Source organism: Cynocephalus volans, chromosome 13 (assembly GCF_027409185.1).
Source record: "Cynocephalus volans isolate mCynVol1 chromosome 13, mCynVol1.pri, whole genome shotgun sequence".
NCBI lineage: Eukaryota > Metazoa > Chordata > Mammalia > Dermoptera > Cynocephalidae > Cynocephalus > Cynocephalus volans.
Window position 1 is genome coordinate 22,705,729 of NC_084472.1, and position 27,675 is coordinate 22,733,403.

General features: G+C 41.0%; 1 protein-coding gene across 3 annotated transcripts in view; it reads right to left on the reverse strand.

The window, feature by feature from the left end:
• Positions 1–27,675, reverse strand: part of KCTD1 (potassium channel tetramerization domain containing 1) — a 185,390-nt gene that overhangs the window by 21,093 nt on the left and 136,622 nt on the right. For all 3 annotated transcript variants that reach the window (XM_063077374.1, XM_063077375.1, XM_063077373.1), the window contains exon 2: positions 22,299–22,477. In XM_063077374.1, coding sequence (XP_062933444.1) covers positions 22,299–22,477 — 179 coding nt within the window. The remainder of the gene's footprint in view (positions 1–22,298; positions 22,478–27,675) is intronic.

The window sequence follows — 27,675 nt, forward strand, 5'->3', positions numbered from 1 at the left end:
AGAGCTGTCACTGTAATGGACGATCACATCTTTCCTCCTGTTACTTAAAACAACCTTCTCTGCTACTTAAAAAATGTTATTGCTCCAAAGTGTCTTTTCAACAGATTCTACTAAAAAAGCAATTCTGTTCTTAAGAAATGTTTTCTGAGTTTTCCCCATCCATGAATCTCAAATTTTCTAAAAATAAAGCAATGCCTATATGCTAACATCTACTTTTAATTAAAAAATAAATAATTTAAAATATCTCTCATCTAAGAGAAAATGTTTTCCATTAACAATATGCAGTCCAGTTTCTTAGCTTTCAGCAAAAAGCAGTTTTAGCAGCCAGGCATCGTCACAAAAAAATAAACATTTGACCACCCCCAAAATGTGATCTAGTTCTGCCAGATAAGTGATTATTAGTAATTCTTTAAAAAACAGGGACCCATAATACATTTTCCCCATTTTTTGGGTTAACATTTGTACAGTGTGCCACAGTTAAGTGTTTTGCATTCATCATCATTTACCCATTAAGGAAAGCCAAAACTCAACACTTTAGAATACATTCAGTTAATAGAGAGTGGTTACATCTGTACTACGAACCAGCAGACACACAAACATTCTATATTAGAAAATAGGATTTACACGGTAGAAATCACTTCCTTTACTAAAAGGTGCATTCTACTTTTCATTAACAATGTAGGCGGGCAAATGGCTCCATTTTTTTTTTTTTTTTTCTTTTTTTTTGGCGACTGGCTTTGGCTCCATTTTATAATGAAAAGATTTGGAACATTATTTTATTGCTTTGAAGATGATTTTGAAATCATACATTTTCTAATCTTATGTTGAAATGGGATAGGAGTAAAGGTAAATCAATAATTCTACCCCCCCTTAAAATACAACAAAGTAGGAAAGCCACTTCCTTCCCCCCAACAAAAGGCACGTGAATTTTTATTTCAATAAAAATCTTTTACAGATAATTTAAAAAACTCATGTCCTATGTGAAGGTAGTAATGCAAAGAAAAAAGCAACTAATTATGGTAGGGTTATGTTTCTAAAACTCAATAAATTTTTCTGAGCTAGTGTTTTCATCCAACTTTCCATGAATTGACCGTGATCATCCAAGGTGTGGATTAGTGCCATCCAAGGATCCTTTTGCTACATGCTACCTAGTCATTCCTCATTGACATGTCAATCAAATAGTAGGCTCGAAACTCAAATATGCTTAGTCACTTACTTGTAGTGTTTCCAGGACATTCTGATGCAGGATGGGAAAGAATAAGACTTATTTGCCTATTATTAAGACATTTTGTTCTTTGCTACTAATAACAATGATAAATTTATAGTTGACAGGGGAAGAAAAGAGAGCTATATTAATTAAGTTTTTCCAGATAACTTTCACTATGCTCAGCACTTTATATATGTAACAAATCCATTAGCCTCATTTTACAGATGAAGAAATAGGCTTGAAAAGATGAGTAACTTGCCCAACTAGTTAAGTAGCACCGGGGATTTGTGCACAGTCTGATCCTAAAGGGGCCTCCCTACAATGATTGGAATGAAAAGAATTACCACTAGACGATGAAAGCTTTTGGTCTAGAATTTTTATTTCTATCATATATTTGTTGAGAAAAACTTTACAATGAAATCCAAGCTCCTATACTAATTACTTTTGTGGCCTGAAATAAATCAGTATCAAAAATCTCAAGTCACTTTAGTAAACAGATAAAGAGATGAAAAGTATTTTATTCTCAAATAAAAACTATGCTTTTTTGGGCCAGCCCGTGGCTCACTTGGGAGAGTGTGGTGCTGACAACACCAAGTCAAGGGTTAAGATCCCCTTACCGGTCATCTTCAAAACAAAAAAAAACAAAACAACAAAAACTATGCTTTTTCGTCTTACATAAATGCTCATTTTCAAGTCTAGACATGGATGCACGCCAGCTCAGGCTGAGTGATTAATAAATCTACAGAGCGAATGAGTGAGGGAATCAGGAAAGAAGACTGGGCAATGGGAATGGGGCTTGCCCAGTTATCGCTATGATCTGGGTGAACCTACTTTTCTGTCCCCATTTCTTTTATAAAATTAAGTCTCACTTTATTCTGTAAAATAACCCTAATTTTTTCTCAGGGTTAATGAGAAAATCCAATTGTGGTCATGGTGAGCTCCAAAAGTGTATAGCAGGCCCATAACCAGGCAAGCAAGGAGCAGGCCCCTGGGGTCCTGAGACAGGAGCCCAGGGCCAGCACCCCCCCCCACCCCGCCCCAACATCTTAGAATGTAATTGTTAATAAGGTGGTGTGTTTCTTTGGGCTGTGTGACTTATCTGCTCATGTCCGTCACCAAGTTTCTACTTAGATTTTTCTAATTCATTTTTAAGAGTTCTTTTTGCATTAAGCGTGTTAATCATTGAATGTTATATTTGTTTCTTATCAATTGACTTATTTAATTTGTGATGTGTTCGTCCGTTTTTATGTTGAGAAAATCATTTTCTATCTAAACATTAAATTTAAAAAAGTGTAAAAACCACAATTATTTCTTTTAACTAAATGATAATAAAAACACAAGTTAATAACAAAAAGTGCACAGCAATACAAGGTACTCCAAGTTAGCCAACAAAAAGTTCTACGAAAGCAGCTCTTAGAAGACAGCAGGCAAATCCTTAGGGAACAGGATTTAAGGAGGAAAAGGAGTAATCTTGGCAAAGGTGTATTGTTATAGACCTTTCCAAAACAGGAGACAAGTGTTATTTAAATGGTTGTTACGGTGCAAAAAACAAAAGCAAAAACGACCACGGGCGGATATAGGAGATCGGACATGGATACATTTACAGGTACCTTCACTTCCCACGTAGGTGAAATGGAAACAAGACGCACAGGAGAGAGCAGGAGGGAAGTGTGCACAGGGGCCAAGCCCTACAACAGCCTGCCCAGCGTGTGCCCTGCAGGTAGCTGCGGCCTCGGGGCCAGGCAGAGGAGATAAGTGCCCTCTCCAGGCGGACTCAGTCGAGACCAAAGGGAGGTGAGAAGCTGCGCGGGGAAGCGCTGGACTCCACCGGGCAGCGAGGAAGACCTGCTCGGGGAAACCGCTGGCGGTGGCCGGGCCCGCGCCAGCCCAGGGCGGCCTGCAGGAGGCTGCGCGGCCGGGGCCGGGGCGGGGGCCGGGCGGGCGGAGGGGCTGCCGCGGGAGCCGGGAGGGCCGGGAGGGCGAGCACGTGGGCCTCGGGTGCACATTCCTGCCGGCGGTCAGAGGCCTCTCGGAGAAGTAAAAGTTCCCTCTTTGCAGCGACAAATGTTAGGAGTGAGAACGGTAAACGCCACGCTGCTGATTTCTGCCAACGTGACAAGGAGGAGCTTTTGAGCTGCGAAAACAATGTGGAGCCGACGGTCCTGAAACGGCGTCCCCGGGGCTCGAGGTGCGGCTGGCCGTGCCCTGGAGGACTGGTGTGTGGCTAAGCCAATAAACGGGGAAATCGGCGCAGGCTGTAATTCTTGTGGACGTATGAATGGAGGCACAAATCAAACCGCAGTGATTTGTAAACTCTGCTGCCTGAAAACGGTGTGGAACCGATTACAGTTTACTGAGCTCGGAGAACGCTCATTCCTGTCCTCCAGCTGACCAAGACCAAGCTGGCTCCGGATATGAGTATGGCTGGGGTGGTTTCTGTTTTTTAAAGACTCGTTGAACCAAGTGGCAATGCCACGAAAGACTTTTCTCCATTTTTTTTTTGTTTGTTTGTTTTTTAAGAGGAATCATTACTACATATTTTAACTAATATTATTTTTTATGTTTTTTGTTAAACATTTTACTTTGGACAATTTCAAACTTATGCCAAGGCAAGGAAATAATATAATGAACCCCATATGACCATCACCAAGGTCCTGTTCCACCTGTTGTACCTCTATTCCTGTGCTCCATCCCCCCTCCAGGGATTTTTGAAGTAAATCTCAAACATCGTATCATTAACTAATGAGATTATAAAGCTCACTGAAATATGCATTAACTGATACTGAATTATATTCTTTGTTGCTTTTTAATATTAGTTTTCTGTTCATTACTCTTGTTTATGGAACAAATAATGCAGGACCTGTTCTCCAAGGAAATCAAGCTCCTTTTGGTGGGAAGTGAGTGTGGTTGTCTGCTATGGATCCCCTCTTCCTGGCATAGTGTGCCGTACACACTGCATTTAAAGAATGATCTTAAGTGAAAGGCAGTATAGGGTTAGGATCTGATTCACCTGGCTTAGTGTGAATCATTCATTAAGAATTTTTTTCTTGAGTATTCATTCATTTGTAGGACCTGGTTCTTCTACTTTACTGTGACTCAATTCCTTAAGAATTTCTTTCCTTTTTTCTTGTGTAATCATTCTGTTATTCATTCATTCTTTCCACCAATATTCACTGGGCCTGACTACGCCAGATACAGGGGATGCAATGGTGAATAAGCCACAGCCCTTGCTTTTGTGGAATTTGACAGTCTGTGGGGCTGGGAGTGCAGGTCAAGTGCACTGTGACCAAATGTGTCACTGGGTATGCACAGTGGGCTGTGGCAGTCCATGGGAGGTGCACCTAACTCATCTATCTCAGTCTGGGGTTGGTGGGGAAGAAAGAGAAGCTCATCAGAGACCTGAGGGACAAGTAGAAGTTGGCCAAGTACAGGGGCAGGAGGTAAGTTAGGTGAGCTAGGAGAGGGGTGGGGAAGATACAAAGGCCTGCAGCTGGAAAAACCTGCAACGGGATTATTCTCCACTGGGGTGTAGGGTCAGGCAGATTGAACGAGGCTGGAGCAGCAGAAGCCAGACCATAAAGAGCCATATAAGCTGGGTCAAGGAGTTCGGATTTGGTCTCAAGGGCAATGGGATCTGATGTGAGGCTGTGCTTTCAGGAATATTGAGTAAAAGAGAAAATTTAGAAATGAGAGAGACCAAGAGGCCATATCTGAAATCACATTTCATAGACACAGCTTGCAGCTTATCCAGATCCTCTCTCCTTTGCCTTGCTTTTGACTGTGTCATTTGCATAGTGCAGTGGTTCCTAACCCTAGTCGCATAATGGAATCACCTGGGAAGCTTTGAAAAAATGCTGATGCTGAGGCCACACCCCCAGACATTCTGATGATCTGTCTGGAGTGAGGCGCAGGCATCAGTATTTTTTTTAAAGCTCCCCAAGTAAGTCTCAACTGAGTTGAGAATTAGTAAAAAGGAGGATGAGATGAGCAGAGAGACTAAGGAGCGAGTTAATGTCATCAACTTGAGATGTTTTCAGTTAGTCTTCTGTCACTTTGAACTATCACAGCACTCTCTTAAACAGCCAACCACATTTTTAGAAGTGAAGGATGATCTCGATGGGCCTCCTGTTTTACTAATGGAGAAACAGAGTCCCAAATATATAACACTCAAGGATGCATAGCTGGCTAGACACAGAGCTGGCTCTAAATCCCACCATGCCGCCCTTGGGGTCATCAGCAGACAATGGTCACATTCAAGCCCATGGAGAACAACTGCACTAATGTTAGCTACTACTTACTAGATAGCATCATGTGCCCAATAGCGAGCTGGCTGTTTTATGAGCTTTATCTCATTTAATCTTTACAACAATCCTTACTACTCTCATTTCACAGATGAGGAAATAAGCCCCAAATGGTTAAGTCACTTGGCCAAGGGAACCCAGCTTTTAAAGGATGGAGCCTGGGTTCCAACCTAGGTCTGATTCTAAAACTTGTTTTTTTGACCACTAAATATACTACATTTTCATTTTTAATTAAATAAATAAAAAGAAGAATGAACAACTTCCCTTGAGAAATGCACAACTGTTGTAGTTCAATAGCGCTTGCTAATGTTACATTATTATCCCCAGAAGGCTTGGTTATTATCAACTTTGTAGGGAAAACCGATTTACTTAAGAGCTGGACACAAAAAGTTGTGGCTCTGAGGTTTGGTCTAATGAGGTCAGGGAAAGCACTGGTGTACTGAGAAGATGCCCTAAATTGAACCAAACCAAACCAAACTGAAACTAAACACCCCAAGACTTCTGAGGATCCTTTCAGACTGTTGGTGCAACTGTGAAGAGGCATAAGAAGGGATGGCAAAGTGAGGATTCTCAGGACAATGAAACACCTCCTGGGAAGAGGAGCACACCTGAGGTTCCAGCTCCGTTTACCTTGCAGCTCTTGCTCCTTTATGTGCTGTGTCCCCCACTTCATCCTGGTAAACTCCTGTGGTATCTGTCACTTTCCAGCTAAGGAAGTTCAGCCAGGGGAGGTTTCTGACCCTTCCGAGGCCGCCTTCTGTCTCCAGGCTCCATGTGCCCAGTCCTACCCACGTTGCCTGGTGACCACCGTATCATGCACATGGGCAGGGAACACGACACCAGGCCCTGCTACACCGATGCCGGGGGGTTGATCCTTTCACCCCTCCCCAGCGGGTCCCGGCGTGGTAATTACAGAGCGGGGCTCATCTGCAGTTGCAGGACTGACTTGCCCTGGGAGGGTGGAGAAGATCTGCTCAGGGGTGGAAGTAAGGGAATGAAGCGCAAAGACGGACCAAGGGATGATGGCGAGAAAAGGTCAGGACACAGGTTGCTGGGCCCTTTCATGCACTTGCCTCTCCTCTGCCAGGAAATGCCCTTCTTTCCTAACCTCTGGGCTTGCAAGCCATGGAATATATGGTTTGGACATGAGGAAAAGATTTCATTTAGTTTCTGGTCCAGAATTTATTTTGCTGGCTACAAGATTCAGAGGCCACTTGCAAATGGCCTTTTTATTTAGCATTTGGAGATATTTTTAAATTATAAAAATTTTTACCTACTCAATGTCGAAAATTGGAAAAGTAGAGAGGGCAAAAAAGCAGCAACATAGAAAAACAATCTGCCATGAGCCTGCCACTCAGCAGGGCATTACTTAAAAAAAAAAAAATCCAATCTAAAGAGTATTTTTCTATTGAACTATTTTGTTTTCAGAAGCACTTGGAGCTTTATACCTTTTTATGTCTTCTAGCTTGGATTCCCAATCAAGTTTTTGTCCTAATATCTGAAACCTAAGATAGATGGCAAATGGGGCAGAGGGCGGGGTGGGGTGGGGTGCATGCTCGTGTGTGCACGCACAGTTGTGAGTGTGTGCATGTGCGTGTGTGGGAGCGAAAGGCATGTGCAGATCTGTCACCGCAGGTGGAACCTGCACTCAGAGCCGCAGGGAAGAAAGGAGACATGGACAGAGGAGCCAGCATCACAACCAATGGTAGCTTTACCTCTTTCCTGCTGAGACAGGAGAGGACGGAAACAAAGGGGAAGGAAGGGAAGAGAAATGCTAGGCTAATATCTGGAAATTCTGGAAATGTGGGAACTCCCCTATTCTTGAACATGTTTTCAAATGTCTATAAAAAATTATTTTTCTTTTTTAAAAAAGTGAGTGCTATGCTGGGTATTATTATAATATTTAAAAAATCACCAATTTATTGTTTTAGAAGTCTGAATGATCATCAACAGCATTTACTTTGCTTACAGTATTATTACTGTTAAAAAAAAATTCTAGGCATAGTTCCTGTAGGTTTCCAGACTTGGGAAATTTCACCTATATTTCATGAACCAGACAAAAATTAATTCAGAGCTTGTTAGAGAAATGGATGGAAGTAATTTAAAAGAAGAGAGAAAGAGAAAATAGCTTCTAAGTAAAAACAAAACAAATTATGTCTACTTATGGAGAAGTAATGTTTCCAGTACCTGGTCCCTGAGGCAGTATGATTTTCTTAAATGATACAGAGCTCTGAAGAAAGTAGGGGAGAAAGAAAAGGCAAGTTTAAAATATAAGAAAAAGTATAAGTGCAATAACAACTCAGGAACTTGGCATTCTGGAGACTCAATCGCTGATGGCAATACTGATGGCCCAGGGGTGGCTCAGGGCCACCAGGAGGGTGGATTAGCCTCCAGGAATCTCATGAGTCTTTGCTGTGACTCTGGCTAGAAAAGTCCTAAAAATTAAGAGGATTACATTGACTGTTTACTATTTAAAAAGTATTATTATAATGAACTTGATTTTTAAAAAAAACCACCAGAATTTACATAAGTGTGCAGGGAAGACTTCCTGCAGGAGGCAATGCCTGTGCGGGGTTTTGGGTTTTAAGGTATCACTAGGAGTCAGGGGATGGGTGCAGGGGCTTGGAAAGAGATTTTAGCCAAAGAGCTCAGCTTGAGTGAAGCCTCGGAGGCAAGAAGGAACATGAGGGGTGACGTGGAGACACAGCAAGTGAAGGGTGTTTCTCTCAAAGTGTCGACCTGAGCAGGGCATATTAGGGCACCATTATTCACAAGAGCTTCAACACGACACTTTCCGTCATGACTTAGGAGACCCTGGCATGGTCAGATCTAAGACTCAGAGACCCCGTTTGAAACCTGGCATTACCATCTTTGAGACCACATCAGTTTGAGTTTTGATTTCTTCATCTGAGAAATGGGATAATACCTAGCTCAAAGAATTCTTAAGAGGCATACATGAATTTCTAATAAGACTACATTAACTGTGTGTTCCCTATGTGCAGGGCATGGTACTGAGTCTCCAGCTCTATGAAGTTGGTACTATTGACCCCTTTTTACAGGTGACGTGTCCAGATAACAAACAATGATGCCAGAAGGCACGATCGGGCATTTCCTTACCGCCCAGTGGTTGTTCTGCTCCTCGGGAGAGGACTGTGTCCACCTGGCGTGGGCTCAGTGAACACCCACAAGTTTTCATTCTTAGGAGATTATGTGCTATGTCAAAACAGAATTCTGACTGTATATAAAATCCTGTTGTGCATCTTGAATTGGAAAAAAACTTTTCAGATCACCTGGGCCTGCTCTTTGAGTTCAGCAAGTGTCTGTTTAAAAATGATTTCTAGGGCAAATGGCTATTTTTCTCAGATCAGTCCAGGATCAGATCATTGTAACCTCCCTTGCAAGCCCAATTTGGTATTATCAGCTATAATAGTTTCTGTTTAGGTTTTCTCTTGCTTTTATTTGGGCAGGCAAGCAGGAACATATATACATAAGACTCCCCCACAGCCCACCTCCACCTTCCTTCCAACAGTCTGTTCTATATTTGGAAGTATTTTTGACACACACTTTAGTCTTTTCTCTTGATTTAAAACTCCAGAATATGTTTTCCATTTTGCAATAATAATTACTATTCAGAGAAAAAAATGTCATAATAGCTAACATTTATTGAGTTTGTATTAGGTACTCTGCTAAAAACTTATGGATTATCTGACTTACATTTGTTTACATAAATATAAAGTACCTACAAGTAATATTTTGATTTTACTAATGGAGAAATTGGGCACAGAGCCATCCAGTAACCTGCTGAGGGTTGCTAAGCTATGCACTCCATTTTGCCTGAGTGAGGACCAGCTCAATCTCAGTGCTGTCCCCAACTCTCAGTGTCCATCCATCCCAGAACTCCCAGCTCCTTTCCTGCACCTCCTGCCAATCTTGCTTCCTCTTGCAGTTGTGCTCTTGTTTTCTTGTTGTAGAACAAACTCTTTTGCATGTGCTCCCAATGAATTTAATCTGTGTTTAAGGGACTGTTTTTATTCTTGAGCTTCTCAGTATTAGCAGCCCTAACTACTGGAACGGTGCCTTCCTGTATGACAAAATATTTTATTTATTTATTTTTTTTTAAAAGATGACCGGTAAGGGGATCTTAACCCTTGACTTGGTGTTGTCAGCACCATGCTCTCCCAAGTGAGCCACGGGCCAGCCCTTGACAAAATATTCTTAATTCTTCAATTTACGTCATCAGTATCTCTAATACATGGAACAGACTTTGGGTCCATCCCCTGTGATTGCAGCTTTCCAGATGGCCCCCCCTCTGCCGTACTTAGTGATTATCAGAGAAAACAGGACATGAAATGGAGCTTGCCCCCATTTCCTGTGGTGTTTTACTATTCCAGACTGTTGGTATTTTAAAAATTAATTACTTAGTTTATTTTTTTGGTGGCTGGCTGGTGCGGGGATCAGAACTCTGGACCTCGGTATTATAACACTGTGTGCTAACCAACTGAGCTAACCAGCCAGCCCCAAACTGTTGGAATTAGCTTATAATATGTCATAGTACTCACTTCAAATAAAAGCATCATATTAATTATATAACACTATGAGAAGACTATGGCCAATCCAGCTATTTCTATTTTCATTTTAACAATATTTCCCACTTGGAATGGTCCAGCAAACACAGTAATATACAATGAAAGTACTTAAATATTTTGCTTAGTACCTATAGTGACAAACCAGAGACTTAACAGAGTGCTTAATAAATAAAAGGAAATAACAAGAAAAATATACTTTACCTAGAGAGTAGGTAAATGTTATTTTGAAACCTAACAAAAGATGTGTGGAAGAAAATAACTGAAGCTGCCTGGCTCCTTCCCACCTCCCTCCCATTCTACCACGGAGAGACACGCACACACAGACACACACACCACTTCATTACTGACAGAGTGCAAGGGTCTTGGAGCTGCAACAGAGTATCATTCAAATATTTCCAGTATTGAAAGGTGGGTGAGTGAATGAAAATGAATGAATTCTTCTGTCATTGTAATGACTTCAGAGTGACTTGGAAGCTTGAAAACACATTCAGAAACTAAGCTTTCTGATGACAAAGCCAACGGGAGGAGATTTAGCCTCAGGACTGTGAATTATAACTCCTTAAAAGAAGGAAAGAAAGCTGAAAATTGGACAAGAGTCCTATGTACACAGCTTCAAAAGTACACAAACATTTTGCCCAACAATCTTTTTAGAATGTATAATTGCTGCTTCAAATCATGATGGACGATAGGCCCACTTGGCTTTATATTCTAAGAAGCTTAAGATTTCTATTTTATGTCACAAATTTACTTAAATAGTCACTAAGTCAAAATGACAGGTGAAAAATATTTTTATATCAGCTCATGATTGAAAGACAAGACTCACAGGTGTGTGTGATTGGGAAATACCCAAGGAGGCTGCTGACAGCTTCTGTCCTTGGCTGCGCCACAGCCAGCAATGCTGGTCTGTAGGTGTGTGTCTTGTGCAACCGTCTACGCCCTCCTGGGCTTAGGGTTGGTTTATCATAGTTCAAGAATTTACCCAGAGGCACCAAGCCGGTCCATAGGCACACCGGGCAACAGGCGCATCTATTGATATTTCTCCCTGTCCCTTCCAACAAAAACCAACTGCAAGCCCTAACCTGCAATTCGTTTAGAGAAATAAAAGTTTCCTAATAACAAGGATTTCTCATTTTTTCTCTTCTTTTTAAAGATGATCATATATAGAAGCTGAAAAGCTCGTGTAGTTATTTGATTTCACTGCTTCCCATAACTTGCTGTTCCTCTAACTTTTCATTCAGAAGTCCCAGGTGAGAAAGGAATACTTTCCCTAAGTTTAAAGATCTGCATAAAGGATTGCAAAGGAGCTCCTCAACAGCCTGACACTATGGCCAAGCCAGCTATTTGTACTTGGAAATACAAACCGTATCTTCCCTGTTAGGTTTTTCTAATTGTCACCAGACCTCTAGCCAGGGTGAAGAACGAAGCTTTATCCAACACGGTTCCCTAGGATTGCTTGGTTGTTACAACCTATATTCCAGTCCATTTTAATGTGCCCAACAATTTTCTCTGAATTCCACCCTACTGCCATCTTGTTCCTTTTGCAATGTATCATCAAAGTGGTGATGTTTTAATGAAGTATCTATAATCTTCAGGGCGCCTGAGATTATAGATCAGTGGGATACACTTAAAAGATGATTCTGCTTTTCTGTTACATTAACTGTTAGTGCTGTTTTGAGATTAGAAGAGTTTTCATTTTTTGGGTAAGCTCTAAAGCCTGAGGGCCTTCTAGCTGTTTTTAAAAAATCAATTTTTGGAGGGGTAGAAGAGGCTTTGCCAAGCCTAATGAGGCTGGGTGGGAGTTCTGGAGCACATTCAGCTCAGATCACAGAAATAAGTTTGGGCAAGCTCAAATTCACCTTTCAGTTATGAAGCCCTCCCAGTCTGGCAAGGTTTGCCACCGTTTGAACGCAGTGTTAGCTGTTATGCTAATATATTATAATTTATTTTCTGAATATGGAGAACACAATTAAAAAAGTTACACAAGAGTAAAACTAATCATTACCACCAAAAAAGATAAAAACAACAATGTCATTACTAAGCAAACTGACACATGGCATTTATGTAGCAGCAGGGAGCCATTATCCTGTGACTGTGTCATTTCCACTGATACTGTGTCTTGATTAGACTCAGACAGTCCAGCAAATAGCTGATACAACTGTAGGACTGAAACATGGATTATAAAAAAAAATTTCTTTTGCAAATGGCATTGACCCCAGATTGGAGCTTCTGGTGTCTGCCTCTGGAATGTGAACGCGTGAAAAATGCACACCTTACAAGAGTACACCTGACTTCTCCACCTCTGCCACAGCCTCTCCTGTTCCCACCAGGAACACCCTGGGAACATTCGGTAGGCCAACAGGGAAAGCACTCTGCACCCACTTCAGCTGGCTGCTTTGGAGACAAACTGTTGCCACCTTCTATCTCCAGCATCTTGCGAGTAATCTTTCAGAAACCAAATATTGATAATTCATCTGTTTGAGGGTATAAATCCTACATTTTTAATGAATATAAATGGCATCTTAATAGATGACTTATATATAACGATAATAGACTGAACTGTCTGATAGATGTGGCTTGGGTTTCAGCAGAGAGCATTTATGTGTTCAGAAGACCCATGAGATATATCTCAGTGTGACCTTCTGATACTACTCAGAGCAAGTTTTTTTTTTAAGGTCCTCAAATTTCCAATGAAAATTATGTTTTTTTGGTTGTGAATAAATGCTTCTATTTGGAAAAGTCTATTTTCTGCATTGGCTTAATAAAAAAGACTCCCCCAACCTGAGAATAACTTGCGCATAGTTTTATTTCCAGGCAAAAATCACACAGCATAGACCCCTGTGTCCTGACTTAAGAGTGCTTCCTCATTGATACAAGAAACTTCATACCTATATGAAGCTGATTGCAGTGACCTAGTGAGATGACATTAGAGCTGTATATGGTGGACACAAGAGTAAGGCTGTAGGGTATAATAATTCCTGCCCTACAAGCTCTCTTCATAACCAAAATGTCATCTTTTGGAAAGTCACCTAAAATGTTTAAACATTGGTCCCCATTTGCCATAAAGAAGCACTCAGACAAGGCACTAAACCAGAATCACAGTTATATGACTGACAGAAACTACAGGGTTTGAGGAGTCAAAGTCTGCCCATGAAAGGAGATGTCCAAGATTTGTGAGCTGGGCTGCATGAAACCACATTTAAAAATTTAAGCCCCTTTAATGGAATTGTTCTCAAGAATGCAGTAAAATGAGCATATTTTTCACATATTACCCTTATGAGAGATTACCTGAGTCTTCTTTGAAATACCTACTAATTAATTTTTCTTTCTTTCTTTTTTTTTTAAATAAAGATGACCAGTGAGGGGATCTTAACCCTTGACTTGGTGTTGACAGCACCACGCTCTCCCAAGTGAGCTCACCGGCCATCCCTATATGGGATCCAAACCCATGGCCTTGGTGTTATCAGCACCACACTCTCCTGAGTGAGCCACGGGCCGGCCCCTAATTAATTTTTCAAACAATAGATAATATGGTTTATTGTGGTATAAGTGCTTTCTCATATGAGGGGAAATAAGAAAATATGATTAAAAAAAGAGCAAAGTGACCATGGCATTGCTCAATGATACTGTTATTCATCATGACAGATTTAAAACTAGTACAGTCAGAATTATTGTCCCACGTGACTCGGAGCATGCCAGAATCAGTAAGAAAAGCCTTGCTTTCCCAGTGTGTCCCTGCCATGCCACCAGGGCGCCCACAGTGCTGCATACTGGCCCATGTACGTTGACACCCTTCACCACCCTGCTCTGTAGATCAGGTGCCCAAGCTTTGAGATGCGTGCGGACTGCCTGAACACTTATGAAAACGGAATGTTTCCCTCACAGCCTGAGAGATACAAATAAAGTAAACAGGAGGTGGGGCCTGGGAATTTGCATTTTTCAAGTACCCTGAGATGACCCTGGTACAGGGGGATTATGGAGGAGGTCTCGATTGGAGGAATGATTCTGAAGGCAGGGGTTATCCTTTTGTCGATGTGGTTCATTATTCTTTCCCTCCAGTGAAAATAGGCTAGAAAACCCCTTTCAGGTTTGTGCCTTGAAGAAAAACAAGGATGTACATCTTTGTTGCCCAGATTGGACTAGGCCTGTTGTTAAGTCCTAAGGTCACCATGGCACCTGACAATTCAAAATGCTTGACCCTCACCCTGCAGCACCCTGTGGCGGCTAAGTTGTTCCAGGTCACAGAGGGAAACACTAAGCAAAATTCATTCAACATTCACCAAATATTTATCAGGCATTTGATATACACCAGGCATGTTGTGTAGGCAGTGAAGACTGCTGGTAGAGCTATTATTTGTTTAAAAACCTAGGGCATATGTTCAGAGGGCAAAATTAAAAAATGAATTAAAAAAAAGTTTTCTGGATTGGTGTGCAGGTATGTGCATGCACGTGCCTGTGTGTGTTTCGTGCAAAAACAGTGTGAACTCTGAGTGAGTTTGTGGGTCAGAGTGCATTGGTGGGACACAGCAGGAACCGGATGACTGACACAGCCATGGGCCCAGACACTCCAACTGGAAGGGCAGTCCTCCATATCCCAATGCTGTCCAATGTACCATTCCTTCTGGCGGGCACAGTGCTAGGCTCAAAGCTGGTCACTGTGTTGCTAACGATTTTCTCTTCACAAGTACAACCAACCAGCCATCAAGCAAGTGGCGAGGTCACTGGTCCAAGGCCAACTTTGTCCCTTGACGCAGGTACATTTGCACACTGGAAATGGGACCTTTCAGAAACCCACAGGCAAATAAGAACAAGACCCATTTCTCCCATTGCCCAGTCTAAGGCAGTGCTTTCCAAACTTCTTAAAGTCACGACACACACAGAAAATGCTAGGGCTATATTTGTATCACACTGGGGAAGCAAGAGAAGGTTGTTCATGGCCTGGAAGCTCTGGCTACCTCAGGTGCTGAAGGGCTCAACACGCGTAAGCTATTCCCAAATACTGACTGAGACACTCTCCACTAGGCTGTACGTGACGGCCGCCTGAGATAAAGTGGCTTGAAATATTGTAGATGACCTGCCTTCTGACTAAAGAGCACTGTTAGAACACAGTTCCGAAAGGTGGTATGATGGACTACATAGCAGAATAGGGGAAGCATTAAAAAATCCAGTGCCCAAGCCCTGCCCCAGAACAATGAAATTGGAATCTTTGGGGGCAAAGACAGGTATTAGTTTTCTTTCTGAGAATCTCAGTTGTTTCTAACACACCCCTAAGGTTGATAACCATTCCTATCCAAGAGGAAAGAATAAGGGTCCTGGAGTCTGAGTGGGAGATGTGATCCTGGCTTTTCCTCCCCACTTCCCGGGTAAGACTTAACCTTAAGGTTAAGTCAATTAACCTCATCAAGGTTAAGTCACTTAACCTCTCAGAGTTTCAGTGTTCTCATCTGTAAAATGGGGCAAATGCAGTCTCTACTTATATGTAATGAACCTAGCCCAGTCTTTGAACTTAACTTTATGATTTGAATAGCTTTACTCAATTATTTGCCCTTCACTGTTTTGAGGACCTGTTCTCTGTTACAATATTTTACTCAGTCATTAATTCATACATTAAGCAAACTTTTGAATGTCCACTCTGTGGCAGGCAGGATACTAGGTATCAAGGATAAAGGAATAAAAAATAAGTAAGAAAGAGCTTTCTCGGATGAGGGTTTCTACCTGATCTCTTAGTGAGTGAGAAGTTAATAAAAGTTGAGAACATGACCCACAGTCCTGCCCTGAGTTGTTTCATGTTATGACAGCCAGGGTCACTCATGAGTCACTGCCCTGCCACCAAAGGCAGCAGCAGGGGCGTGCATGCGAGAGGTCTGAAGCTGGCGGGGCAGCCTTCACCTCCATAGACAGAGTGAGATTCGTGATACCAAAGTGACAAAAATCTGCTGCTAGTTCTAAATTGAAATTTTAAACTAGATTGTTTTGAAAACTTAGATGAACATCATGGTCCAGATCCCTGTACTGGCCAGCCGCAGGGGGAAAAATTTAGATGAACAAATAAAGACGTTTCTTGAAAAAAAAAGAAAACCTAACAACACATAGGAATAAAATTATCTTTAGATTTAACATAGGGGCAAACTACATCTCACAGTGGGCCTATTTATCCTGAATGCTATAATTTTAAATATCACTTACTATTAAGTGAAATACTGCTGAATGATTGTCTATGATCTGTCCCTTTCCCTCCCCCATGCAAGCTACAAGAGAGCAAGGACTTTTGTTGGTCCCCTTATGTCCTACCAGAAGGGGATACCAGAAGGGAGTACACAATTAATCTGTTGAATGAATGAAAGAACACGATAGGGAAAACCACAGGCTCTGTAGGGCTGTCTTTTCTATAAATTATGCTCTAAGACAAGACTTTATAGTTAGATTCCTTTAATAGCAAGGACTATGGTGTTGCCTAGTGAGTGGCAAAGTAAGTTTGCTGAACACACCAATAGTGCAGTGTAAGTTACTGAAAGACTAGTCTTCAGCATGAAACAGAAAATCCAGTTTCACTGTTAAAAAAAAAAAAGTCTTTTGAAGCCAACCATTTCATTTAGTCTTTGCCTATATAACTGAGGAACAATTTTGGAAAAGCAATATTGTAAGATGAAAAGAAGAGATGGAGAAGAGGAAAATTTCCCCTATTACCCTGGAGAAACTTTCCATTTTTCATTTGCCAGGTGCTTTTCCTCCTTTTAAATCCTTCTGTAAATGAGTTTTCTTTTTTTAAAGATCAACCAATCTTACCAATCAAAACTGCTCATCGTTTTATGCATTTTATTAGGAATTTACTCTCTTTCCATTTGTGCTGAGACTATGAAGCTGAGGTTGATTTCTACTCATCTAAAAACCCCCAGCAACCTATTTTGTGACTTTTTAATTTGATATAGACATTGAATTATAAAACGTGTGGATCTAAAGAGCAAGTTGTAATAAATAGCTTTCTGGCTGGCCAGTTAGCTCACTTGGGAGAGCATGGTGCTGGTAACACCAAGGTCAAGGGTTTGGATCCCCAGCCACAAAAAGAAAAAAAAAGCTTTCTATTCAGTGCCACGCAATAATTCTGAAAGAAAGCTCAGCAAACTGGGAAATCGGATGCATTTTTATTGAGATCCTAAAACATGGGCCTGCATGACAACACTGTTGGACTCATGTCTAGGGACTGTAGTGTTAAAACTGCTACTGTGAAGTTATAAAAAGTGACAGCACAGAATCCCCAGCCCTAATACAGGATTACAGAACACTCCTTAGGGCTGGCATACAACAACGCAAATCTACACATTAGAATTCAATCATCCTTAGAACATAAGTACCAATCCCTTAAAATTGTACTGGTCTGATTTTTCCTTTCAGTGTAGCTACACATAAAGAATCCTGGAATGGCCAAAACATCTGAGATGATGCACTCCAAAAGCTGGATCACCGCTGGCAAGGCACCCATGCTTGGCATTTCCATCCTAGAGCTCCAAATACACACATCCCTTGGGTGGCCATGGGTGTCGACTGCAAGGCTGAAAGTGGAGTCCTCTGAGTTTTGCAATTACCTACATGTGCCAGTGTGCTTAGTAACTCCGCTGCTATTTAGGAGAGACCAATTTACCATAATCTACTTATGCAGGAGTTAACTCATGTACTGGGTTTAAATTATAGAAAAACTCTGTCAAGCAAAAGTCAGATCAGATAGCTCAGAGGTTTGGAATATGAGATTCTGTTTTTCACCTCTAGGTCACTGACTGACAGCTCTTTTAGACAAGACCCCTGCCTTATTACACCCAAAAGGATCGGCTAATTAGTAGTATCAGCACACATCCTGGTTTTAAAAAGTCCACATCTGAATACCCATCAATACAGCTGCTATTAAGATTGTTTTTCTTAGAGGTTAGACTTGACTTTGAACTCAGACTTGTATCTTTTTTTAAATTGAATGTACTTTTAATATGACACACATGGCTAAAAAGATATTTTAGTGTCAACAGTAGATCTTAAAGAGGCCATGTAATTTGGTACCAATCTTAATTAGTTATGACAAATTATTTAGATACCAACATTTTTTATTATCAATGATGTTAACAAAGGGTGCCTTGGATTTCTGAATCACATGTAATCTGATCTGCCCTTAAAATCTATGAGGCCTAGTGCAAGAGTACAAGTGGAGGTCTGCGTTCCACATGTCTAGATATCTACAAGCTATAAATCAAGCTAACAAAATAACAAATAAAATGTTCTATCTTCTTTATATACTCATTTAATGTCTTTTCTTGATGGTGACATATTTTTCTTTCTTTCTTTTTTTTTTTTAACTTATTCGATGTAAAATTATTGCAGATCTGAACCAGGTATTTTTCTTGGGGATTACAATTCAAAATATCAATCAGAATTGGGGACTCTTAGGATCCTCTAAAAGAAATCAGTGTTCATCACCAAGATGGCGTACATTAGCCTCTGTCTCATAAACACCTCCAAAGAACTGTTTTATGCAAACATTGGTTAAGACAGAGTATATTACTAATGCATGGAATGCTTTAGTTAATTTGAAAACTTAAGTTCCTTTTGCTAAAAAAACACCTGATGATGAAAGTGAGTAACAATGTGAGTGATAAACCTTATGAGATGTAAAATTCAACTTGTTTACTGAGTTACTACTGCCAAAAAAATGCACAGGGGCACACACACAGTGGAACCACTGGTAACTTCAGTAATTAAAGAAACGAAGTTGGAAGGTATTTTCTTCTGGTGAAATGGCCATAATGATATAGCATGAAACATTCGTTGAAGAGGAATATATATTCTTTTGGAAGGACCATGCATCTTTGGTGTTATTCAAAGCCAGATGGTGAAAATCAGGACCTCTTAGAAGAAATCACAGTGGTCCCCATTTTATTGGTCTGGGGCAGGGCCTCACATGGCTTTTTAATGCTTCCCAGGTGCCTCAAATGTTCAGCTGTCCATCATACTACTTTCCGCAGACAATGTTCTAAGGGTGGTCTTTAGCCAAGAGGGCAGGTTAAATAGAGATAGAATAAAAAATCATCTATAATACTTCATAATGGAGTAAAGGTTCTTTGCAGAACCTTTGAAATTGTAGAAAGATATTACATCTTTTAAGGTCACCTGTTACATACAAATCAGTACGTTTAAACTACAAGTCTCTGCTTGAAATCCTAGAAAAAGCCCTTCTCCCCTCTGTGCTACATTAAGGAAGAGGCAGGTGAGAGAGGAATGGAGAGCACTAAGCGGGTGGGCAGGGAATAGTTCCATAAGGTAAGAAGGGTTGACAGCACCCTAGACTCTAGAGAACCAGAATTGGAGTTATTTGTAATTCCATGATCATGGGCAACCAAATGTTCTAGAATTTATCCCCAAAGTGTTCATTATATGCAAGAGATTTTCCCAAAAATTGGAAGGAGCAGCAAGCAAGGGGTCCCCTGAGACTGTGCGATCCAGGAGAGAACCCAGATGCAAGGTTGTTTCCATGGCCTTGGGAAGGAAGGGATGGGATGCATTTGGAATCTGGAGGGCAGTCTGAGAAGAAACAATTGCTGAGTTTGGCAAAAGTTTAAGTATAAAGGCAATACTATTTGTCGGGCACAGGGCCATGCGTGCTTTCACAACTGCATTTAATCCTCCCAATAACCTTGCAAGAAGACATATTTGTGCCTATTTTACAAGAGAGAAGACAGGCGTTCAGCAATTGGGCCTGTCCACAGCCTAACAACTGTTGGGTAAACAGCAGAGACAGCACCCAAACCTAGAACTAATGAATCACAGTTATTTTTGTTGTTGCTCCAGTGACACTGTGGCTCACTAGTGACAGAAAGCATAGGGAAATATTTGGAAAGGAAGATGAACAATTCTATCTTTTCTAATTATGTTGGTGAAAGAGAAATTCAATTTTTGATGTATACAAGTAACAGGTTAGGGGAGGGGTAGGTTTAATTATATATTTTTACAGAACATCTGTTTATAGTTCAACACTGTTCAATAAAATAAAAAGTGAAGCACATGTGGTTTTATATTTTCTAGTAGCCACATTAAAAAAGTAAAAGGAAACAAGTAAAATTAATTTTAACAATATATTTTATTTAACTCAATATAGTATCATTCCAACATGAAATCAACATAAAAATTTTGAGATATTTTTCATTACTTTTTTTTTTTTTTTTTTTGGTACTAAGTCTTTAAAATCCAGTGTATTGTTTACATTTAAAGGACATTTCACTTTGGACCAGCGACATTAAAGTGCTCAATAGCTAGCTACGTGTGGCTACCGGCTGCTGTACAAGACAGCACAGGTATGGAGAGGAACAAGATCTATGATGCACGTCTCAGGGTGTAAATAATAAGGGACAAAAAGCAGATTCTCGGGAATACCCAGGGAAAGATGGACTGAGAAAAAATCTCCAAATGAGACACTACTTGAGGTCTTTACCTAATAATATGCAACACCAAAATGATGAAAGTGGCAAATTATTTGAGACAAGAACTGAACAAATAGAGCCTCTAACACTCTGTCTTCTACCAGTGCCAACAGGCTAAGTGATACCAGGGAGCTTCCAAAGGGCCAAACCCTTGGGGGAGATTAGTGAGTGGAAAGAGACCCATCCAGTTGCAACAAACACTACAAGAACACCTATTGCTTAAGTCACAGACAAATGGTGTTATTAGTAACTTCCCTCCTGTATCAGTTTAAAATGCAAACAAAAGCCAAAGGCCACCAGACCTGGCCAGGGAATTTCGCTACAGTTGAGGATTTGCTTTTTGACTCATACGTTTTGTGACTTGACTCCTAGAATTAAGTGTTCATATGAAGTGGCAGCAGTGATTTTCTGTTGTTGATGTTGATATTAGCAGAAAATTACAGGGAATGTAAATAGGTATTTTTTTTGAAGAACACTAATTATAAGAAAGATACAGCCATTACTGTAATATGACTTCGAAGGACCTACTACAATGCACTTAGGGCAGGTGGGGACTCAGTAAATAGTACCAATACCTGACTGATATGATCCTATCACTTAAAAATATATAGTTTTGATAACTGAACAAATGGAAATCTATTTTTCTTAATCATTTCATTTTGATTGAAATAAAATCTGGAAATCGAGAGAGAAAATATTTTATCTTTCTTCTTCCCAAACTTCACATTCTTTCATACAATGTCAGGTAATAGAGTGAGATTTAAAAAAAAACAACAAAACCCCAGTCTTTATGTAGTTTTCAAGATGACAGTGATTTTTATGTCAGGGCTATCTACTTAGGCTGTAAGCTCTCTATCTGTCACTTTGTAAGACGTTCTGAAAAATGCAGTTGGTGCCCTTCTGAAGCCTAGGCAGTGTCTCCATTTCCTATGAGCAGAAACAAGCAGAACAACCTCCTTTTCCTGACATTAGCCCGCATGAGCGCAGGCCTGCTCCACTATCCAGTAGCAGAGCTGGTGAAGATAAATTCCCTTACAGATCTGAACATAGCCCCTGAATCTGGGGGAGGGCCAGGAGAGTTGTCCCGGGGTGCAAGGACATGACTTCTTTGGAACTCCCTTAGAGATGGGGTAGGGAGGAGATATCTCATAAACATAAATGGATACTGCTTGTTTGTAAACCACTCTCTCTTTTCATACAATTTATATATTTAGTTATCTGCCTTGAGCTGTCTCATAAGTTCCATGCTCCTTGATTTTTTTTTTAAACAAGACTATCTTGGCCTTCTGGACTTTTGTATACTGTTCTAAATATAATGCCTCACTGGTAAGAGTCTCTCTTTTCTTTCCAGTTCACAAGATGATGCATCAAGTGATTGCCTATAAAATTATCAGAATGCATAAGAAAGTGTGTTGCAGAAGAAGAAGACAGAAGAAAGGTAGGGGGAGAAATTATCATCCTTTTTGTACTTTACTGCGAATTATGAAGAATGCTATAGAGCAAAATATCATAGGACTCCATTCTTGCATGACATTTTACACGTACTCCACTAAGCTGTGTGTCAAATCCTTACTCGAAGAAGATATACAGCCGTGTCAAGAGTAGCCTCTGCAGCAGCATGGCCCTCAGGGCACTTTTGTGTCCCAACCCCAGCCTTGGTGAGGCCATGCTGCTATGCTGGTCAAAGGAAAACAGTTAGATCATCAAATACATGCACTTCTGAGTGTGACTTTTCAGTTTTTCAAATTACCTTGATTCGGGGTATTTGGTGAGGGTAGCCAGGCTGCTGGTGTACATGTGGCCGCCCACGTCAATGTGGACGGGCGCATTGGATTTTGTGAGCTGTGCTGGAGTAGGAATGCCTTGGTTGTTCAGTGGAGATGCAGGGGATCTAGTGATCAGAGGTCTTGACATATTGGGCCGACTGTCCTACAGAGAGATAAGCAAGTTTAGACATTTTTTCTCTTTTCTGTGGAAAGAAAGGAAATACATATATCATCAAGCATACACCAGTGACAAATGCTGATATTCATTCCACAATAAAATCTGGAAAATCGGCAAGCTCTCACTTTTGTTATAAAGAATATTAGAAAAACAAATTCTGTGACAAAGAAAAGGAACACTTCACATGCTCAGAATCAAGGAGCTGAACTAATGTTCATTTCAAATAATTCTGAGGACTGTGAAGGTTTATTACACTAATAAATTCTCACATTTAACGATTGGTAAATGGCATGTGGAAAAATTCTATTCATTCCAGATGGAAAGACAATCAACACTTAAAACAATATGCATCTAAATAAAATATGTATGATTTATCCTTCTCTTTGAAAACTTCCTCATTGCTATGCACTTGGAATAAAAACAGACCTCTGGCATTTGTGTTCTACAAAATGTTTTCTTAAAATTTATTTTTTTTTTTTTGGCGGCTGGCCAGTATGGGAAAATTTCTATTTTTTGAGTAAGGAAAAAGAGGGTATAACTGCGCTAGCCCTCAGCTCATATACTTAAAGCAACCTTGAAAAGTTGCACCACACGTTTATCAGCCAATAGATTTTAAAAAACCCAACAACCTATATTCCACCTACTGTTCCCTGTTTCTCTCCCTTCAAGACTATGGGGCTGGGGACTCTGTGAAAAGAATATATCCTCAAGTGACAAATATGTGCTTGTGTACCACAGGCAAGCTGCTCTGCTGTCTGCCTGACTTCTTGAAGAAATCAAGTTCCCAAAGTGGAACCTAGGCGGCAGCTGACGCAGTCCTGCTGGGTCACACAAGCAAAGGCACGATGTGAGCAGAGAGACCGGAATGAGCCTAGCACACGGCGGCGGCAAGAGTATGTGCAAGAAACTGTCCCCTTGAGAAAATAAAATATCACATCCTTTCCATGGATACAATATAAATATTTCAAACACTATGCCAACATGGTTGATTGCTTTTAAATTAGAGCCCGAACCACAGACAAGTCAAGTCAGGTCTCTGGCACTCAATGAAGGGGTCAAATTAAATTTAGAGTCTGCCGTTGAGGAATAAGCTAGAATAGCACTTACGTATGAATTCTGTAAGACTGACGACACACGCACACTCAGATTTAGCATGAGATTGTTCTCAAACACGCAAGCAATGTGTGGTTAGCCAGTGACAGGCTTACTAAAGGGATTTTGAAACATGCCTTTGATGGAGATTACAAAGGGGAAGTCATCTAGTTTTTGTGCACAAAACACAGCATGATGAAATATAAATTTGCAAAACATCATAGATTTTATGATCTGGAACAGCTTTAGGAGTTACCTGGGGCACAACTGCGAGACTACTTAGCATTAACCACATGTCCAAGCAAGACCGTGAATGCACACGCTTTCTGAAATTCCACATCTACTATGAATGGTGTGGTGAATGGGCCTTCACACAAAATGTTTACCATCTGTGTTGTGTTTTTCTACATGCTGAATTAAAGAGAGCCCAGCAACAGTCACAGAAAAAGAGTTCATGTTTTAATTCTTAAATTGGGCGGTGGGCTCAAGGGTGTTCCTGTATTACCCTTTATATGTTCCTGTATATTTTTAAAAATGCAAAATAGATATTAAAACCACAAAAGAATGTTTGTAACACACAAAGGAAAGGAGTTAAAGAGGTATTGAGTAGGGGAAAAATACTAAAAAACAAAGACACTGTTGGTAGATAATATAAAACAGCTAAGGTTCAGAAATACTAAAAGTAGCATTTTAAAATTTGGGTGAGAGAAAACACATTTTTTCTTTAAAAATGCAATCATATAACCTCCGCTTTTAAGAGACTTCTGACTTCCTTTTAGAAAATCGTTTCCTGGCCATAGACGTAGACACACACTCACCCCTCCCTCCCTGTTACGATTCAGCCCATCACAGCACCGCAGAATCTGTAATAGTTTTTCAATTGGACACATTCTATATCCTGCCTGAGGGTGCTCAGGCAAAAATGAACAGATTTGCAGGGTTAATATTGTCATTAGACTGTGACCTCATTCAGCACAGCTCTAACACTGCAAGGTCTACACAGACGGAGAAAAAAATTAAAGCAAAACTGATCAGTTGAAGGATTCCACATCTCTCCGAACATATACCATTTACATTGTTAAGTCATAAATGTATGGATATTGGTAAATTTAAAATTAAACCACCTCAGCTGGAGGTGAGGTAGTAGGGATTAAAATTTAAGAGTAAGGGTCAGACTTGGTCTTTGGTGAGCCCCCTGGGTCTCCTCCCAGGCTCTCTCCCATCTTGGATGCTTTCTCTGTTCTGTACGTGTCCCCTTAGCTATGGTCATTTCTAAGGCATTGACTGATAATTAGCTAACAGAGTTATCAGTTTTCACACAGTATTTTCTGTATTGGTACAAAGTGAAAGAATTTTTAAAATCCACGGGCTGGGGCTGGGAGGTCTTGGCACTTGTAATGGACACTGGAGCTGAAAGTCAATATCTAACATCTACTCCAGATGCTTCATCTAACATAGTCGTGGCAACCTTCTCCCTTTGCGGTGTCTGGAGCTGAGGCTTTCTCGCCTTTATCTGGACATTGAGGTCCTGGATGGGATGCCCACACCTGCAGCTGCCATCTCTCTACAGCCAGGGAGGCAGAGCTGAGAGATGGGAAGAACCCAGGTTTTCACTGACATTGCTGAGACATCCAATCAACCATCTCTGTGCCTCCTACCTCTAGATTTCCGGTTACTTGGGAAAATACATTTACTTTAAAAGCTAGTTTGAGTTGGGATTACTGTTACCTATGCTGGTACCCTTCCTGTTCTATGGCTGCCTCCCTGTGAGGTCGTTTGGCTTGGTGGGACTTGGCCTGTGATGTCCAGATGGCCTATGATGTTCACTGGAAGGTGCGGCAGGATTTTCCATCACTTCATCGCCATTCGTCAACTCTACTTTCCCATCTGTCTTTCCCTTTAATCACTCACCCATCCTCATCTTGGTTTGTAGATGTCTTCCAGCATTACTTCCAAAGAAAAGTAAACCATAAACTTTAACCAGAAAGAGTGCCAATGACCTGGAGGTGCCACCACGGCTATGGAAGAATCAGTGAGAGCACTGATGTGTGCTCTGAGAGTAGGTCAGGTGGAAAGCTGCTCTGACAAAGCCCCTTTAGGAACAGAACCCTCACCTAGGGGAGAGGGACCCTGCCCTAACATTAAGCCACTTGGTTACTGCCCCTTTCTTGTGAGTCCATTGTTCCTTCCTTCCACAACATTTACTAGTATCTCCTAAGTGCCAGGCACTGTATCAGGCACTGGTATACTTGGTGGATGGATAGCAGCGAGCCAGACAGACTGGTCTCTGGCCTTGCTAGGCTTGTTCAGTGAGAAAGAGACCATGAAACAAGCAACTACCGTTAGGGCCATGGAAGGCCAGGTTATTATGGTAGCTTAATGGGGACACTTACCCAAGGCTTGGGGGCTGGGAGGAGGGATGGTGAAGGGTCCCTGGAGACAGTCTAAGCTGAGATCTAATGCACGAGAAGTTAACAAATGCTGGGATGCAGGAAGGAGGGTTCCAAGCAGTATTGCCAAGGCCTCAAATTGGGACAGTGCATGGTACACTCTAGATATTAAAAGTTCAGTATATTGTGAGAATTCAACCACTTATTTTTTTCCCCCAACGTAGAGGGATGATGCAGGAAACAGAAACCTGTATGACGATGGTCCTAGAGCCACAGAATCAAATGATAATTTACTATGAAAAAGTAAGTAAAACCCACCACACCCTCCTCATGTCTGGAGAAGAGCAAGAGGGGGAGGTATGGAGCCTCTGTCAAGGCAGCCTTCTAAGCAGTGCTGTCCCGTAGAACCTTCTGCAATAATGGAAATATTCTCCAACTGCACCGCCCACTATGGTAGCCACTAGCCACATGCGGCCACTCGAGCATTTGAAACGTGGCCAAGTGTGACTAAGGAACTAGATTTTTAATTTGAATTTATTCTCATTAATTTAAATTTTAATTTAGATAACCACCTGTGGCTAGTGGCTATCATATGATGGCAAAGCAAACGCTGCTTGAATTTTTCTTAACATTTGGAAGCCCAAATCATGACAAATTTGAACTTGTCACTCATGTGATGGAGATGCAGGGGTATTCTAAAGTTGAATTCAAACGGCTTATGACCCCACAACACGCTCATTTCCCTCTCCCCTTCCTACAGCATTTTCCCCTTCTTTACTGATGTTGTGAATGAAAAGACTGACCTCCATAGACTTGATACAGCACTGGAGAAAAAAGGCCAGACACAACAGAGGATGTAGCATATGCTTCCATTTATTTGAAGTGACAGACAGGCAAAACAACTGTGACACCTCTGGCCACCTCTGGGGGGCGCTGAGTGGAGGGGGGGCAAGCTTGAGCCTCTGGAGAGCTCTACAAGATACAGCTCTGTACTGTAGAAACATTCTACATCTTCATGTGGGAGGTTACACAGCTGTATCCATAGGTGCACATAAGATTTAGTTACTTTACTGTAAGTTCTACTTAAATAAAGAGAAAATAAACTAAAAATCATCTTGAGAAAAACTCCTCCAATCAGAACGCTTTACTGTTCCGAAACTCACTTAAATTTCTGTGAAATTACCTTTTTCAAAAGCCAAAAGGGTGTGTATTATTTCCTTTCACAGGATTCACCAAATCTAAGATACTCTGACATGAAACAGCCCTCTGGAATTTTATTTCTAATTCTTCCTTTTCTCCTATCTATCCTGCACAGCTTTTCCAGGTATGTTGATCAGTTTATCTTTAAAATTTCCATTCCCCAGCTGCTTTCAGTCTGCTGCTTCCTTGTAGCTTAATCATCCACCTAACCTGCCCAATAGGGTAGCAGTGATTTTTTGGTAGTAGCATCCTTTAAGGGATTTGACTTCGGGCATCTTTCAAAAGAAGCTAATGAAAAATTTGCCTCCTAAATCTAACCTTGCTGTGTGCTGTTCAAACAAGAGCCCTGGGGGCACTGCCCTCAACACATGAGCTGAAGTATAAATTGAAAGTTTTAATGACTTTATTTGTTAAGAATGTTCATCCCTGTCTTATGTCATGTTTCTCTGTCAAGGTGGACTATATTCCCTCTTGCACCAGGGAAAGAAACAGGCTTAGTGA